Here is an 18162-nt window from a genome sequence, read left to right on the forward strand (position 1 = left end):
TTTTCCTCCCCTGTTGCCAAAGTGCTTGCTCATAGGGGGTCATATAATTGTTGGGTTTTTCTCTGTATGTATTACGCTCTACCTTACAATATAAAGCGCTGTATAAATAAAATTGAATTGAACTGAACTGAATTGATAAATAAAGGAATAAACACAAAATTATACCACACAGTGAAACGTCTTTTGTTAAATTTTGTTTATTTGTTACCAGTTTGTAGATCAGTATACTTGGTTACAATCTGGACATCTGTATCAGACAGCATGGGATTAATTCCACGTAGTCCAATCTTTGCCAAGTAGGTTACAGTACCTCAGGCAGGTAACATTATTAGCTATTATTAGGATAAAGTTTAAGCAGCTGAAATTCTATCAGGCACAGGAACATTAATCTGTAGCTGTTAAATCCATCTGTTAACTGTTTTAATTTCCAATGAGCACAATACTTTTTTTTCTCCAAGTCTGAAATTATTGTTATGCAAAGTAGAAATCTGTCAGAGAAACCTTACACTTGTTTTCTGCCTGAAGTCTGAAGGTTTTACAATAGAGCAGAAAAGGAAATGTTTTTTTTGACAGTGCTAATCTCTTCTGAACCACAGCCGCTTACTCTATGATTTAATCGGCATGAAAACGTTGAGCCCATTTTGCTTGTTAAAAAATGAAGCACAGGTTGGGAAAATCAGATTTAGCTTGACAGCAGAGATCAGGTTTCCACTGCATATGCTCCTAATCTGTGCTAATGCACAGTCTTAACAGGTAGCCCAAATACAAAGGTAATTGGATTTGGCAGAAATAACCCCATATCCTATTTTGTAGCCGTTTTTTTTCCTTAGACATCATTCCAGTTTGGAATTAGACTGTTCTGAACCGCTGACACTCACGTATGTGATTGATGTTGTTTTAATTATGAAATAAATTTATGTGAATAAATATTTAGAACACCTGCATGTTTCCACAAAGTAGCACCATGAAACGTGCAGGGGTACTCATATAACATGACTTAGCCACCCCTCTGATTGGAACAAGGGTTTCTTCAGGAATGAGTCTTCGTACCAAAATATGAATTCTAACATAACATTACCACATGGGAGGCCACAAGCCTGTATACTCCTAGTGCCCAGATAAATGGGGAGGGTTGTGTTAGGGAGGGCATCTGGCATAAAATCTTTGCCAAACCAAACATGCGGATGAAGAAGAATGAGATTTCCATACCAGATCGGTTGGGGCTCGGGTTAACGATCATCACTAGAGTGCCGGTGGAAACTGTTGGCCAAAGACAAAGGAAGAGGGGAGGTGAAGGTGTGTTTGGAGGCAACACGAGAGAAGGAAAAGCAGGAGTGAGGAGGTGATTGTGGGGCCTGGTTCTGCCAGAAGTTTTAACTGTTAAAGGTTTTTCCTTCCCATTGTCACCAAGTCTCATCTGATTGTTGGAGTTTTTCTCTGGATAGTTGTAAGGGTCTTTAAAATGCAATTTAAAGTGCCTTGTGAGTTGGCACTAAAAAAATCTAAATGAAATTAATTGTTTTTTCCAGTGCCTTTAACATCATCCAATCACTTTTGCTGAATGAGAAGCTCCTCGGGATCAGTGACAGCACTTCAGCTGTCTCCTGTTTCCCAAGGCTGAAACCATCATTGGTCAGAATTTGGATGCGTTCAAGTCTTTGAGGGGCAGGAGGTCACTGAACAAACTGCTCTCCATCATGGACAACCCATCTCTCCCACTCTACACTACTGAGGCAGCAGAGCTCACTGCCATAAAGAACCCTTCAGGAAATCACTCCTACTGTTCTCCAAGAAAGTGTACAGTAACTCTTCCATCTGCGACGGGTGAAGACACCTGTTAGGTATCAGATTCACCCCTTGACCCCTGTGATCTCTAGAACTCAAACACATCCCGGCCTGTCTGGGCCTGTTGGCAGTGCGACAAGTTTAACACCTATTGGAAAAAGAGGTTAAGTGTCTTTAAGGACTTCACATGTAGCTTGGGTCCCAGACTAAACATTTGTTTAAAGGAGACATTGGCCACAACTTGAACAAACAGCAATCTTGAGGAATCTTTTCAAGCATTTATTATGTTTCATATGACTGAACCAACAATCAGAGCTTTAAGTATACATCTTTATGTTACAGTACATGCCACTGCCTTTTTCCACATATAAAAATAGAAATAATTTCTTCTAAAAATTCAACACTAAAATTCAAAGTGTCCAGCTCAGTTCAAAGACTAAAAAGGTCACTTTATAGCATCATATATTTATATAAGTTGAGCACTCCACACAGCAGTAGGACTACAGCTAAAGAAGCACTAAAGTTGATGTCATTCACAATCGACAGAAAAGCAGTTTGTACTCATTACACTAATAATTCAGTGTGTTAGGGAAAACCTATGATTTAAGTAAAAGCCACTGTATACAGCCAGTTAGATACGGACACATTTCAGTCTCATTGGGGCTAAAATAAATGGAGCTAGCATGACTGTGTTACAGTGGATTCTGAAATGATTGCAAAGTGTGGTACAAGGTGCAAAACATTAAAACATTTGCATAAAAAATTAGTTACCAAATCAAGTCGCTTAAAATAAAATTTGTTTTATGTTCTCATTAGTAACAAAAATGATTCAGAAAATAGCCGGAGCTCGTTTCACTCAGTGAAAATAAATCTTTTCTAAAACCCAATTGTCTGCTTTCATTCTGGATCTACACATAGGACACATCACAACTCTGTCATGTGAAAGGAGAAATGCTGGGCAGCATAGCAAACAATGTGGTCACACAAGTAAGACAGTGGGAGGACAAATCTCAGACAATGACTTTTCCACATGCACAGTGAGTATAGCTATTTGTAGAAAGTGAAATGTGACTCTGGGGAAACGATTCTTCACATTTAGGCCACATGTTACATGAGAATACCTCCTACAATCTTCAGACGTCACTGCACTTAGTCAACACGTATAGTGATCTAAGAAAATCCAAGGAGATTACATGGAACATGTTGGCTTTTTCATAAAAGTCATTTTTGTGACTTGTTCCAGTTTGTGAAACTGAAAAATTGTACAATTAATTTATTAATCAGTCATTAACTACAGGTGCAGTGGGTGGCGTCTGTTGCAATTTGACTTAAAGCTAACAGTTTCACTACTCTCTGACTTTACTGTGGTATCAATGTTCTCATGAAACCAGCCCATCAAAGAATGTTCAACTACTCCTTAAAATTGTAAAATTGCAAACTAGTTTCACAGATACAAAAATCAGCATCATGCAGGTGTCATTCAAACTTCTCATTTCTATTTAAGACAGTTTCTTTGCAGTACTTATGCTGGTTTACAGATACAGTCTGCTCATTTCATGCATGCCAATGCTAAGTATGCAGGACACAAGAACAACCACAGGTGAATGTTAGTGTTACATAATCGAGGACGAGCCACCTTCTTCCAGCTTCCTGCTATTCAAGGCTTATTTTCAATTAACAGTGAATTTCTTACATGAGAGTGCAGAGAATAATCCGTTTCTTCCTCTGAAAATCACCTTAAGGACCTGTGAGCAGGTGAAGACGTGAATGTGGGTCAGTTTCAGCTCATTTGTTCTCTCCTCTTCTGCCAGAGAAGCTAGCATATTTATCATGTTCCGGGGAAAAAAAACAAACAAAAAAAACAAAACAAAAAACAAAACCCAAACCCCTCTTTTACTTCACCACAAACTGCTCTACTTAATGTTAACTATGCAACAGTAACACCTGGAAATCCTAATAATATTTAGTAGCAGCTAAGCTAAAAACTACTTTAACTCATTTTAAATCAGGGATGCAGAAAACTCTCAGCTCCATCAAAGCTCGTCTCAGTAACCTAAAAGATTTGGTACCCTACACCCTCAGTTGTGCTGTGAAGACTTTTCCGTAAACAAACGACACAGTCCTTAACCAATTGTCTCACTCCGCGGTACACTAACCAACAGGAGCACACTAACCAACAGGAGCACAATTGTAGGGACACTGCAGTGATGGGGCAAACCCCCCCCCCCAAAAAAAAACCAAAAAAAAAAAAAACCCCTAAGAATCTATGGATACACCATCAGCAATTCCTGCTTTGCAGGTCCTGCAGTGACAGTCAGTTGGGCAAGCTGCGCCCGTCTCTCAGTGGAGACACGAAACACATCAGACAACGCAACGAGCCCATTTCCATCTACCCTACAAATATAGACAAAAGTTTAATGTGAAGCCAGCATTAGGGTGTTACTTGTAACTAAATTGATTTGATGCGCTACGTCTTGACCTGACTGAGCTTAGCAAGTCACAGCAATTACATGATTAATCAGAGCAAGTAAATCAGGAAGTAAATAAAGCACCGACACAAGCTGGCTCTGTGTGAGGGGTGCTTGAGTTTTCCAGTTCAGTTCATTAGTCATGTTTCTTATTTTATACAGCTGATTTTCAGGTTAGTGTGAGTAGCTGATTAGCAGCACTGCCAGCTCTGTCATCTCTAAGTCCCTCTAAGAGTGATGTACTAAAAACAAACAAACATTAAAAAAAACAAAACAAAAAAACAACAGTCAGTCCAAATTAAACTGGGAAGAACATTTTGCCTCCAGTTATGTCCCACTTTCTCTGCTGAAACCTTTTCCAATCAGACTGCAGGGTCTGTAAATGTAAAAAAGCCCAGTCCAGGGATTTAGCATAAAGAAATGCAGTCACGTCACTTGCAAAGCAGCCGGTGGCAGCCATAGTGTAAACAGTTTGCCTGTGTGTTATCCTCTGCTCATCGATGGAGGCATTTGCAGAAATTATCTCAACCACCTGCTGTGCTCCCGTGCTGTTTGGGTGTGAAAAACCTTTAAAATTTAATGGAGAGACCTGAAAACTCATTTGTTCTGTGCTGTGACTTTTCTATTCTCAGGTTTAGACCCTCTCCTTTGTAGAAGGTGAATTTGCTTCATTTTAAAAACCAGACTGATCTCCAAACTTACAGGCCCATGCCTCCAAAAACAAACAAACCACAGGAGCCCGTCCTTGGTGAGTGTGGCCATAAAGAAATGCAATTTTCATTTTTTCTAATTCTCAAAGGGTCATCTACCAGCTCACTCAAAAAATATACAAGACTAAAAATATATGAACGCACACATCTAATAAAAACCACTAAAAAAAGGAAAAAAAAAATACAATCACATTGCTACGTCATTCATGTCTCTCCTCATCACTGACTACTTCATTCTGATAAAGGGAGGTGAGGAAAACTTGTTGATGCACACAGGAACAGAGAGGGATTCTTGTTGTGGTTATGTACAGGTCTAAACAAAGTGACCCAGACACTACTTTACAACATTCACTCAAAGGGAAGCACAGTCTGAGGTAAAAAAATCTGACTTCAACACAAAGCCTTTTAAAAACAAGTGAAATACAAATGAAAACTTCAGCTGCGTTGGACATGAACGTTTACCAGGATGGACAGTTGACGAGTTTCAGTCTGCGTTTGAAGCAGACAGCCGAGCAGGAAGAAAACAAAAGAGGTTTCATCACAATACGTTGATGGTGGCTACTGGTGATGGGCTAGTGTGAGTATGCTCCACCGATCCCACAGCACGGTTCAGTCTATGAGGAGGTGCTGTAGGAGGACATGCTCCTGCCCGCCTTACGTTCATAGTTCACCAGTCGCTGTCCAACCAGGTACCTGCAGGAGGGATGGAAACAGTTAGCTTATTTGTTAGCTCTGCAAACAATTTAAAGAGCAGCATGGAAGGGCACACCACTGACTAGCTAAGATCTTTCCTCGTATTCCCACTGCAGAGCTACAACTGCACTAACACGCTAGTAGGGACAACCCTGGAAGCCGTGCAGACATTTTACACTGTTTAATTTTATGTTGAAATATTTTAGGCAAAATAAAAAAAAAAAAAATGAACCACTATAAAAATATATTTTTTTCATGGCGACTTTAAAGTAAAAGGTTTGACTTGAAGACCAACGGCCTCCATTTGTGGTTCGTGTAAGACTGTTTGCAGACAGGTGGCATGCAGAGCAGCGGAAATCTGCTCACAACAAAAGCGATCACAGGGAGGTTTTATGTGCAGTCCTGTGAGACAGATTTCATCTAACGACAGCAAGCAATGTCCCACGACCACTTGCCAATGTTCATTTTTCTGTAGTAAACAGTGGTTGCTATGGTTACCAGTGGTAACCAGTCTCCAAGCCAATGTAACTGAGGCCTTAAAAGTTGTCTTCTTGGAAAATAAACTTCTGTGTCGCTCATACCTCCCTACTCTCTCCTTCAGAATTACTGATCAGCTTTACTGATCAGAGCGTGAATACGCATCAATGAATTCAAACATGACCCTGACCAAACCTTTTTCCTGTCAATATTTGACAAACATAAATGGAATCGTGTTTCCACACCAAGGTTCCGCTACTGGATTTTCTCTGAATCCTACTAGAACACAGAGCCCCCCCCCAGTTTATATAATAAAATAAAAAAAACATATATAAAAAAAAAAGTATCACCACTACTCACTTGTCATTTTTGATGTGTTCGTAGAGGCGTTTGAACTGTCGTATCTGAAACGACAGGATGGCCAATAGGATGAAGACCATGAGCAGGAACGGATAGATTCTCCTCTCCACAAGTGTCTGCATCTCTGGCTGTACTCCTACATACAGAGAGAGAGAGAACAAGCAGTGAAACAGGAGCTGCTGTTTGGGTCGTCTTCAGGAATTGATGGGCTATAACAGAGAGGGTGAGGTAAGTGCCAGAGAGCAAGTCACTTAACATTTGTCAAGAGTAAACATTGAGGAAAGACTAAACCAATCAGCTGCTTAGAGAACAGCTAACAGTTTATTCCCAGGAGAGGACTGGGAATTCTTAATTGACAGGTTGTTTAAATGCATGTGTTGTCTGTGTGAACATCAGAAATCCCTGTTTAAACCACAGCTACCTTTTAATAGGCTTTGCATAAAAAGCAGATTTTAAATGCACCCTGTCTAAATTAGTGAGGCTCTGCCGGTACCCTGGCCTCTGTGCCTGAATTTTGATCAGTTTCTAATTTAATCAACAACCAACAACATTTATTTTCATTCTCAAAGTTGCAGAGTCTCAGTCTGCTCTAAATTTTCAGTATCAGCAAAAGTAATAGGCAGAGGCCTTAAAGAAAGAAGAGTTAGAAGGGCTCATTTTAGACTAGAGGATGAACTGAGGGGCTACACTAAAGCTGTCCCTCTGATGACCTTTAACTTCTGAGTACATCTTGAACTGTGAATCATCTAAAGCTACTCTAGCGGAGTCCAAGAATGAGTATAATAGGTCTACTTTATGGATCACTGCTATCTCAAATGCTATTATATCTAGGGAAAATGACAGTTCATTACTAATAATCATAAAATAATAATTATGTCTAAGTTACACAATTTGGCCATAAGTTCATTTTCTTGTATTACAGAGAATTATAAGAAATACCACATAATGTAAACATAAAAAAAGAAACCTGTTCATCTGTACTGCACAGACTGACTGTAAAGGTTTTGGCTATTCCCTTTAGAAGCCCCCACTCTGCTTCCATCTACCCAGCATCCTCATCTGTCACACCAACCCTCTGTAGTTAAGGAGGAATCCTTAACTACATCTATGACACTTATGAGTTCTTCTTGTATTCCTTCGTCTAGTACAGGTGTGGGGAAACTACAGGCCTCAAGGGCCGGTGTCCTTCAGGTTTTAGATGTGTCCTTGATCCAACACATCTGATTTAAATGGCTAAATGACCTCCTCAACATGTCTTGAAGTTCTCCAGAAACCAGGTAATGAACTAATCATTTGATTCAGGTGTGTTGACCCAGGGTGATATCTAAAACCTGCAGGACACCGGCTCTCGAGGCCTGGAGTTTGACACCCCCTGTTACAGCAGGTCTCCCTTTCACTCTTCCTGCCATCCTTCTGTCACAAATCACCCCTCACATTCGTCTGCACCCTCTCCACCCTGCCTGCAGTGTTCTGCACCGTCCATTGCTTTGTATTGACTTCAGTTATTCTGAAATCTTCTACCTTCACATTTTCACCTTCTATGCATTTTGTACCTCTCTCCCTCCACCTGTTCCCTACTCTCAGTACAGATCGCAATGTTGTCTGCAAAAATAGTCCCTCAAATCTACCACTGAATTGCTGTCCTCATGTACTGCACCACCCTGAGGCACTCCCACAGTTCCTCTCTTGGCACCTTATCGTATGCTTTCTCTGAATGCACAAAGACACAGTGTAACTTCTGACCTTCTCTGTACTTCTCCAGCAACACTTTCAAATGGTAAATGGCCTGTATTTATATAGCGCTTTACTAGTCCCTAAGGACCCCAAACCGCTTTACATATCCAGTCATCCACCCATTCACACACACATTCACACACTGGTGATGGCAGCTACATTGTAGCCACAGCCACCCTGGGGCGCACTGACAGAGGCGAGGCTGCCGGACACTGGCGCCACCGGGCCCTCTGACCACCACCAGTAGGCAACGGGTGAAGTGTCTTGCCCAAGGACACAATGACCGAGACTGTCCAAGCTGGGGCTCGAACCGGCAACCTTCCGATTACAAGGCGAACTCCCAACTCTTGAGCCACGATCGCCCAGTCGACTAGCCAGTCCCCCTTTCAAAGCAAACACCACACCTGTAATGCTCTTTCTCAGCATGAAGCCATACTTCCACAGCATGTCTTTTATCCTGTCTTCCTTCTCTCACCCCAACCGGTCGCAGCAGATGGCCGCCCCTCCCTGAGCCTGGTTCTGCCGGAGGTTTCTTCCTGTTAAAAGGGAGTTTTTCCTTCCCACTGTTGCCAAAGTGCTTGCTCATAGGGGGTCATATGATTGTTGGGTTTTTCTCTGTATCTATGAAGCGACTTATGTTGTGATTTGGCGCTATATAAATAAAATTGAATTGAACTCCTGCTTCTTAACCCAGCTTCAGCATCTCTTTCCCACAGCCTCACAGTGTGGCTTATCAACTTGATTCCTCTTTAGTTACTACAGTTGTGCACATCAGCCTTGTTCTTGGGAAAAAAAAAAAAAAAAAAAAAAAAATCAGGACAAGTCTCCATTCTTCAGGGTTCCTCTCATTCTCCAAGATTGTGTGTTGTTTTTTTTTTTAAATAAACCCTCCAGTGGTTTTGGTCTCCCTCTCTTTGTACTCTTTCCATCTGCATCCCGAATTATCCTGACCTGCTGCTTGATCAATCTAGCTTGCTCCCTTTGACTAGCCAGTCGATGCAAGTGCTTTTCTCTTTCCTTAGTGTCCAGCTTGACATAACTCACTATAAGCCTTTTCCTGTGTCACCTCATTCTCAATGCAATGCTCCTGTTTACTTTCTTCAATTCACTGAGTTTCACACTTTATTCATCATGAACCACTTCCTTTGAACACATTTGTGTAGTAGATTCTCACCACACACACCATCTTGCAGTCTCCCAACACAATTGATATTAAAATCTTAGAGAGGGGGTATAATTTTTTTCCCCCCCCCCCATTAGGCCATCTCCTATTCCAATTACAGAAGGAAAACTTTACCAGAAACATGAATACACCAGAAATCAGTCCTCTAAACACTAAAAAGTGATCTTTGTTGTGTACACTAAGGTACAAGAATATCCATACATCCCTGAAAGACAGACATTTCAAGCAACATACCTAACAGTGGTGTAACACCTTTAGAGACTGTGTAGGGCAAACAGAGACATAGCAGCAACACACAGATGACTGGGGCAGCCAGCCTACGCACAATGAAATGGAGGTCAATATTTCTGATGCCGTTAGCATACACCTGCAGGAAGGAAGGAGGGAGAGAGGGAGATTAGTTCCTTCATTCCAGTGTGGGAAAACAGGATTTTATCAGTTTGATGATACTGACATTTTTGCACATTTCTCATCTGCATTGTTTAAGTGTTTATTCGTTATTTTGACTGCAACTTTGAAGAATGCAAGACTGACCTGCTCAATAACGGTTTTAAGCCACCATTGAGGGCCCATCAGTGTTATAGCAGCGATGATTTTAGCATGAAGCACACCCAACGCCCAGTCCTGTCACACAAAGAGTCAGTACATAACCAGGACACAAAGACACCATCGCAAAATATCATCACATGAATGCTTCTAATGTTGACATGCCAACATCCTCAAAACGGACACAAGGTGTTGATTTGTTGCTGTGATTAGATCAATTCATTTAACATCACAAGCAGCATTAACAAGAAAATAAAATGGTTGAGAAGAATAAAATAATGCAGTAACTAAATCCAAGAAGTAACAATTTAGTTCACCATTTAGAAATTTATTCACATTTTCTTAGGTAAGTGTTCCTACCTGCCAGGGGTAGAAGAGAGGCGTCTGGACTAGTGGCACTCTGAGAGGAGCAACAATGACCAGCTCAAACAGCAGACCCAACAGCAGAGGAATTACCACAGCTAACAGCAGGGCTACCACCACCGTCTTAAGGATCTGTTCCCATCAGGACATCACACCCAATCCATAAATCAGAATACAACTTGCCACAGAACAGCTGAGAAATGATATATTTGCAGTCGGTGGGACAGAAATCCACATTACCATGAGCGTCCACTCGTGGACTTTGAGCATGATGACTGTCCGTCCCTGTGGCATCCAAGACAGCAACACCGTGGCAGCTCGAATGGACAGCCAGCAGACGTATAGACCGCTGGCTGCTGTGTACAGCTCATGAACCATGGCGCTGCCCATCCAAAAGGACATCAACCAACGACCCACGAACACTGAGAGAGAAGGAGGAGAAGGTGGAGGGGGGGAAAAAGAAAAACCAAAAAAAAAAAAAAACGACTAGCTGAAAGCTAGGGCCAGGAGACATCATGTACACCAGCGGTCCCCAACCACCGGGCCTCGGACCGGTACGCGAGTCGTTTGGTACCGGGCCGCGAGAGTTGAGGCTCAGGTGTGAAATGTATAGTTTTCAGGGTTTTTAAATCTGTTTTCAGCGTTATTTTGTTATCGTTTACTCTGTTTTCCTGGGTCTTCTCACGTGTGTTATGAATAAACCTTTTTTTCGGTAACGGTACTAGTTTTATTTTGTTGTATTTATCCGCGACACCTTAAAGGCCGGTCCATGAAAATATTGTTGGGCATAAACTGGTCCGTGGCGTAAAAGAGGTTGGGGACCGCTGATGTACACGAGATAATTTGCCTGCTTGCATCTTACCTGGCAGTGTGAGGCAGATCAGACTTGCTAATAACAGTGTGACACACATGAAGACAACCAACAGAATGATCTGAACAAGAGGAAACACAAAACGGTTAACATTCAATATGAGCAGAGGCTTCAAAAGTGACAGGACTCTTGAGATGAGCACCCACCTTCATGGGGAAGTTGATGGGCCGGTGGTACGGCTGGAAACCAACGGGGCCACCCTGCTGCAGAATGGCCTGATGGGCAGCGTGAAGCCCTTCCCCGAGGCCCGGGATCCGGTTGTTGTTAACGCGACCAGGATGGTTATTTTGTTGGTTGTCATCTTCTTCATGGTCTCCCAGCAGGTAGGAGTGAAGATCACTGTGGGAGAGCCATTTGAGCAAATGCAGTCTTTTATTACAGTGTATGAGACTGAAGACAAAAACTAACACACACCGTGGTCTCTTTGTACGTCTCGTTGTTTCATTTCTCCAAATTACCACAGCCAAAGGTCATCATAAAAAGTCAAATTGGTGCTTAAATGCTTCAGATTTAAATTGGCAGTGTGTGCGAGTGTGTGCATCTCCAGCCTACAGCACATATCCAGCTGTGAATGTCCAGGCGTGGATGAGGCGCTTGAGCCACTGGCGAGTGTGGCCCTGCTCCAACAGTGCTGGCAGAACCACCTGAAGCAGCAGCAGCTCCAACGACAGCTCACTGACCGGGGCGTCACTGCAGAGGAAGAACACAAACCAAACTCGTTTCACGTCACAATGTACACATCACGACCTTTGAGCAGTTCATTTTCTACAGATTTCCCATTTCCACAGTTTAAGTGCTTTAAAGACAAAGATAATGTGTATTTTAAATTATGTCAAGCGCTAGATCCCAAATCATGTTCTTGAAAATGTAACTGGATTATACGGTTTTTTTAATATAGTTAATCAAAATAGGAACTGCAGTTATAACTAAACTCTACAGTTTTCATCACAGACGTCTAACATAACATGAAAACTAGACACTGCTCCTCAATTCAGACCGACTCATTATCGTATCCATTATGATTAGACTACAGTCATCACAGTACATTTTAAACGATGACCTGGATGACTGAGAACCTTCACAGACATTTAAAACAATGACATTTATCAGATCAAAAGCGTTATTGTAATAACATTTAGCTGTTAGAATATTTGGTATGCAGAACAGAACATTGTTGACTGACTGCAAGTAGCACCCAGGGGTCTTTTTACAGTGACTTAGGAAAAAAAACAAAAAAAACAAAAAAAAACCCAAACGTAAACTCTGCAGTTTGGGGTCATCAATAGTTTTCAGAATTTCAAATGTTTACTCTGTACCTATAAAGCATGACATTGTAGGGAAGAAAGTTTGGGAACAGCAGCTTGATGATTCTTATAGGAAGCCAAAGCATCAGGAGAACAATGGAGCCAAACACCACCTGAAAATGTGCACACACACAGATATACATATGTAAGTCAACAACAGCATTAAATCATCAAATTTCAGAATGGATGATGGATCATTTAACAAAAAAAAAGAAGAAAAAAGAAAAAAAAGAAAGAAAAAAGGGCATTCAAGTGTGTACAAATGTCTTATGAGAAAACATCTTATGACAGTTTGATTGCCGGGTCAGTTCAACCAAACATTAGGAGTGTTGAGATTAATGGATACAGTAAACAGATTTAAAAGTCAGGCATTCAACAGACTACACTTTAAACTCAAAAATAATGTCAAACTCTGAATCTCAGTTCCTGTGAGTCTCTTACTAATTTGTACAATTCCTACACAGAGAAAAATGTCAGGACTACCATGTACAACACTGCCTGACATGTTTACACGACATTAGCAGCTTACAAAATGTGCTCCGATAACTAAGTGCCTGCTACGCCACACACTTTCCTAATATTTTAACAAGTTGATGTGTGCTAACAGTAAAAGAAGAGCAGCTCTCTATAAATGAAGTCATGTTGTGTGTCATAACCAGGTGTATGTGTCTATACACGTTCATTAAAAGTGTCATTAGAATTAATATGATGCTGTAGTAAGCAATGCCCGGTCTGCGTCATCTCAGTAAAAAGATTATCCTCTTTGAGGTAAAGCCAAGAAGTATGCCACAGCTTCATCGCTGCATTAGTTATGCTTTTCTGGAATAAACCTGTATGTGAAATAGTGGAAATAATCAACCTTGTATCGTTTTTTTTTTTTTTTTTGGTTTTTTTTTGGTTTTTTTTTTTTTTTTTTAAATTGCTACACTTCCTAAACCCTGAAAGGTTTGAAAACTTTGAATGGCTGGTTTATTTGTGCAGATCAAGAGAATATTTATTTCCATAAATGCAACGGAAATAAATCCAAATTTAATTTGCTCAAAGCACTGAGAAAAGAAACAATCTGCTAACTTGAATGAATTAGTCTGACAGGAATTGGGCTGAAATTGATCTAAAGAGCTGAACTGAATGCATCTGTGTGTGCATCAGAGCTGTGGCAGTAAAGAAAAGTGAATATTCAAAAACAGATGGAGAGAGACAGAGTTGCTTCTGATAAGTACAATGTCAACTGACAGAATAGACATGGGTTAAAAATAACACCTCTGATGTTGGCTATTTTTCCATGTAATCTGTGTGTTCAGAGGGGTGATGTTAAAATAACATATTGTCCAACAAACAAGAGTCCACTCAACTTCACAGTATTAAGATGGCAGGGAGGCAGAAATCTCAAAAACTTTAAAAAAAAAAAAAATGTACAAAGCACTTTGTTTTCATTTCCCTACAGCAAATATTTATCTAGCCATTCCTATGCTTGTATATGCGCTCATACACATTTCTTCTTTTTTCAGAGACTAAATGTAAATCTGATTATTGTTCAATTCAATTTAAATAGCGCCAAATCACAACAGTCGCCTCAAGGCGCTTTATATTATAAAGCAGACCCTACAATAATACAGAGAAAAACCCAAGAATCATATGACCCGCTATAAGCAAGCACTTTGGCAACAGTGGGAAGGAAAAACTCCCTTTTAACAGGAAGAAACCTCCAGCAGAACCAGGCTCAGGAGGGGCGGGGCCATCTGCTGCGATTGGTTGGTGTTCAGTCACGCTTCAGGTTAAATGTAAACTGGAGAATGTTTGACTGACCACAGAGAGTATGAACCTCCGCAGGTGTCTATAGATGGGCAGGTGGATCATCTCTTGGACTGGGTTAAAGTCTGGATCGTTCAGGTTCCTCAAGAACCACAGCACACCTGGCCGGAGCACCTGCACACAGCATGAGGGAAATCTCTAATTTTTTCAGAAAACATTGTTTGAGAGTTTTCCATGTCACTGTCCGTAACAATCCACTTGCCTCTCTGAGCAAAAGGATGAAGGAGGCAAAGTAGAAGACGTAGACCATACCGACCAGCCAGTGGAGGAACATGGTGGTGCCAGGAGCAGAGTCAAAGCTCTGCTCCCTGTCCTTCAGAGTGGCATCAAACATCTCCTTCAATAGATGAAGACAAAGGTGTTTAAAATGTGACCAGCTATAAAGCAGTTTTTAGGAATTGTAGCATTCTGAGCATTTCACAATTTAACATTGTTTTTCCTTCTTGATCAAGTTGCTGCACATGCCGTCATTGTGATGCAATCAGTGTGTTTGGCTAGTCATTAAAAGCCAGCATGCGACTGTATCAACAGGATGAGCTGAGCTAACTCTGCATGTTTGTCTTACCAGTGAACAAATGTCGAGCCACCAGCCGCAAATAAGTGGGAACAAGCCTATCTCCATGGCAACCAGTAGGGACACCTGCAACATAGAAAACACTTGCAATTTAGCTTCCGTTTACAAGTAATCATAATTTCACTAATTATTGTTTCAGCTGAAAGCTTTGCTATTTAGACAAACAGAAAACAAAAACCAACACAGAGTGCTGCAGCGCTCTATTTTACCTTGACAACAATGTAGCAGACACCCAGCAGGCGTCTGGACCTCTGGAACTTCACTAATGAAGCCAGGGCCTAAAAGAGGGGCAGTTAAGGACTCACAGAAAGTTTGACAACCTGCACTTCTTAATCAGCACTATGAAACAAAGCCTCATCTGAGATACAAACAGCTTCAAGCTAAAGATGATCAATAGTTTCTCTTAAGGTTTTTTTAGGACTGTGCTTAAAAGATGGCCTTAAGACCAAAAACCTCTCCTGATATTCACAGAAGTCCTACTGTAGCTAAATAATACCCCCCCCCCCCCCCACCTCCCCATTTTGTGACATTTTAGGTCGCATATATCCAAAAATATACGACGTTCATCAGGATTTGTAGTTACCCTATAGTATGTAGAAGTTAGATTATATTCATGTTATAGGACAATACATTTGATGAGGATTTAAATAAGTGGATAAGTTAAGAACTTATAGCAAAAATATTTAATAAAAACTGGACAAATTGTCCTTGTAGCAAACAATACCAAGTGATAAATCAACTACACTCTTAGTGTGTAAGATTCAAATACTTGTATTAGGTCAAGGATACATGGCAGACAATAAGGACTCCAGCCAGGAGGATGTACCCCAGTATGGTGGTGATAAGGCCGTGAAAGTGTGAGGCTTTGAGCTACAACCAAACACAAGAAATTCCATTAGTGTAGGTCAAACTCATGGTACAGTACAGTGTTCTAAGTGTACACGTGTGTCCTAAGCACTTACATAGTCTTCAAAACCAAGTCCAACCACTGAGAAGTGACCAATGTGATATGGGCAAAATGCTAGAGAGATATACAGAGGGTGTATTAGAAGTGAACCCATGACTCTCTCATAATGTACTCATCATAATCACATTACTCAAACATACTGGGACTCACCAAAGACCAGAATGAAGAGTGTGTTGAGAGACACCACCCAAAACACATGTTCCTATAGAGGACACACAACAGAACTCCAGCTTTCACTTTATGAAAAGGTTTATTTTGAAATTCAGTTAAACTATTATTTCAAACTTTTAAAAGCAACTGCTACAGATCAAGTCAGCTCCATCATCCTGAACACCTTCCAACAAGATCAGGTGGCTACGCATTATTCTGTATTATTTTTAGTGATTTTAAAGGCTTTAAAGTGGTTTGAAAAACAAACAATGAATCAATCATCAATCTACACTGAATGACTAATTTTGGCAGAGAACATTTTAAACAGTGCATAAAATAGTGTCAGAAATGTAAATATGAAAGAAAGATGTAGAATTACCAAGAAAACTAGGGAACCATCCAGCCCCAGCATCTAGAACATAGTACAAAGTACTCGTTAGAGTCACCATTTAACACATTCAGGTAGGGGTGCAACGATACACAAAATTCACGGTTCGGTTCGATACTTTGGTGTCACGGTTCGATATTTTTTTCAATACAAAACAATGTTCATACCTTTTTAATTTGTCATTTATTAAATTTATAAATATATATTTTAACTCAAAAGTACAGTTTGTAAATTTAATCTTGCTGAAACAACAAAGTAATAAAAAATAAATCTATCAGATCGAGAAATCACTCATCTTTGGAAAAGAGAGTTTATTACAGAGAAATGGCTCTTTCCAAAATAAAAGCTATACTATAACGCTTCTTCTGGGCTATATTCTCAGCAGCATATTAAACATATCAGGTCCCCATAAGGAGAATCACGTGCTAACGGCTGTCTAAATGACTCGGGTAAAGTTTGTAGCATGCGTGCTTGTTGTTTTTGTCTGCTTCCACTTGCACTAGGATGATGTCAGCGTAAATGCGCAGTCATATTCATTGCATTCCCACTAGTGCTGTCAGCGTTAATCTCGTTAAAATGACACTAACGCCATACCGCGGCAAATCTCCATGGTGGGGGCTGGGTGGCGTCACCACGTTAACGAGCTAACTGCGCTAACGCACTAGTTCCCACCAATGTAATTGAGCATTGCGTGGCACATCCGACATACTCTTTTACTTTTGTCCATGACGCGCTTACCATCAGCATCATGCTTCACATGAAAACCAAAATAGTTCCAAACGCCGGATCTGAATGAGGGTGGGGGAGGTTCAATTTCGGGTAGCGTTGAGGCAGTTGCCATGTTGCAACGAGCTTAATTTATGTCTTGCTAGCTTGCGCTGCCCTCAGTGAATCTGTACTCGACAGTGCAGCTGAGGCGGAGTAGTCGAACACAGATCCACTGAGCGCTCAACACAGACAGCATCGTCAGAAGAAAAGTTGATAAAATAAATAAAATTTTTTGTATTGTTCGATACATATGCGTACCAAACCAAAAGCACTGTATCGAATGGTTCAATATTGATACGAGTATTGCAGCACCCCTAAACTCCGGCTAATTAAAAAAAAATAAAATAAATTTAAAAAAAATAAAAATCATATATATACACATACGTGTGTGTGTGTGTGTGTGTGTGTGTGTGTGTGTGTGTGTGTGTGTGTGTGTGTGTGTGTGTGTATGTATATATATTTATTAGGGGTGCAACGATATTCGTATCGATATTGAACCGTTCGATACAGTGCTTTCGGTTCGGTACGCATATGTATCGAACAATACAAAATTTGTAATTTATTTTATCAACTTTCCTTCTGACGATGCTGTCTGTGTTGAGCGCTCAGTGAATCTGCGTTCGACTACTCCGCCTAGGCTGCACTGTTGAGCGCAGATCCACTGAGCGCTCAACACAGACAGCATCCTCAGAAGAAAGAGAGCAGGGCAAGCTAGCCAGACAGAAGTTAAGCTCTCCTTGCAACATGGACCTCCCCCACCCTCATTCAGATCTGGTGTTTGGAATTATTTTGGTTTTCATGTGACGTATGACCCTGAAGGTAAGCGAGTCATGGACTAAAGTAAAACAGTGTGTTGGATGTGCCATGCAATGCTCAATTACATGGGTGGGAACTAGTGTGTTAGCACAGTTAGCTCGTTAACGTGTTGGCCGTCTAGCCCCATGCACGGGGCGATCGGCGGTAGCTCGTTAACGGAGATTTGCCGTGTTGTGGCGTTAAGGTCATTTCA

The 18162-nt window shown here is 40.9% G+C and overlaps 1 protein-coding gene across 1 annotated transcript in view; it reads right to left on the reverse strand.

Moving 5' to 3' along the window:
• Positions 1-2048: 2048 nt before the first annotated feature.
• The window catches only part of LOC309693434 (E3 ubiquitin-protein ligase MARCHF6-like), a 24234-nt gene continuing 8120 nt past the window's right edge, over positions 2049-18162 (reverse strand). The window contains exons 9-26 of the mRNA XM_082512628.1: positions 16377-16409; positions 15998-16049; positions 15843-15901; positions 15670-15750; positions 15090-15158; positions 14872-14946; positions 14509-14643; positions 14301-14420; positions 12507-12607; positions 11743-11880; positions 11337-11529; positions 11182-11251; positions 10560-10741; positions 10317-10451; positions 9945-10034; positions 9645-9777; positions 6494-6629; positions 2049-5656 (exon numbers count right to left, since the gene is read on the reverse strand). Coding sequence (XP_082368754.1) covers positions 5578-5656; positions 6494-6629; positions 9645-9777; positions 9945-10034; positions 10317-10451; positions 10560-10741; positions 11182-11251; positions 11337-11529; positions 11743-11880; positions 12507-12607; positions 14301-14420; positions 14509-14643; positions 14872-14946; positions 15090-15158; positions 15670-15750; positions 15843-15901; positions 15998-16049; positions 16377-16409 — 1881 coding nt within the window. The 3' untranslated portion in view covers positions 2049-5577. The remainder of the gene's footprint in view (positions 5657-6493; positions 6630-9644; positions 9778-9944; positions 10035-10316; positions 10452-10559; positions 10742-11181; positions 11252-11336; positions 11530-11742; positions 11881-12506; positions 12608-14300; positions 14421-14508; positions 14644-14871; positions 14947-15089; positions 15159-15669; positions 15751-15842; positions 15902-15997; positions 16050-16376; positions 16410-18162) is intronic.

This window comes from Aulonocara stuartgranti, assembly GCF_965226115.1.
Source record: "Aulonocara stuartgranti genome assembly, chromosome: 18".
Classification (NCBI taxonomy): Eukaryota; Metazoa; Chordata; class Actinopteri; order Cichliformes; family Cichlidae; genus Aulonocara; species Aulonocara stuartgranti.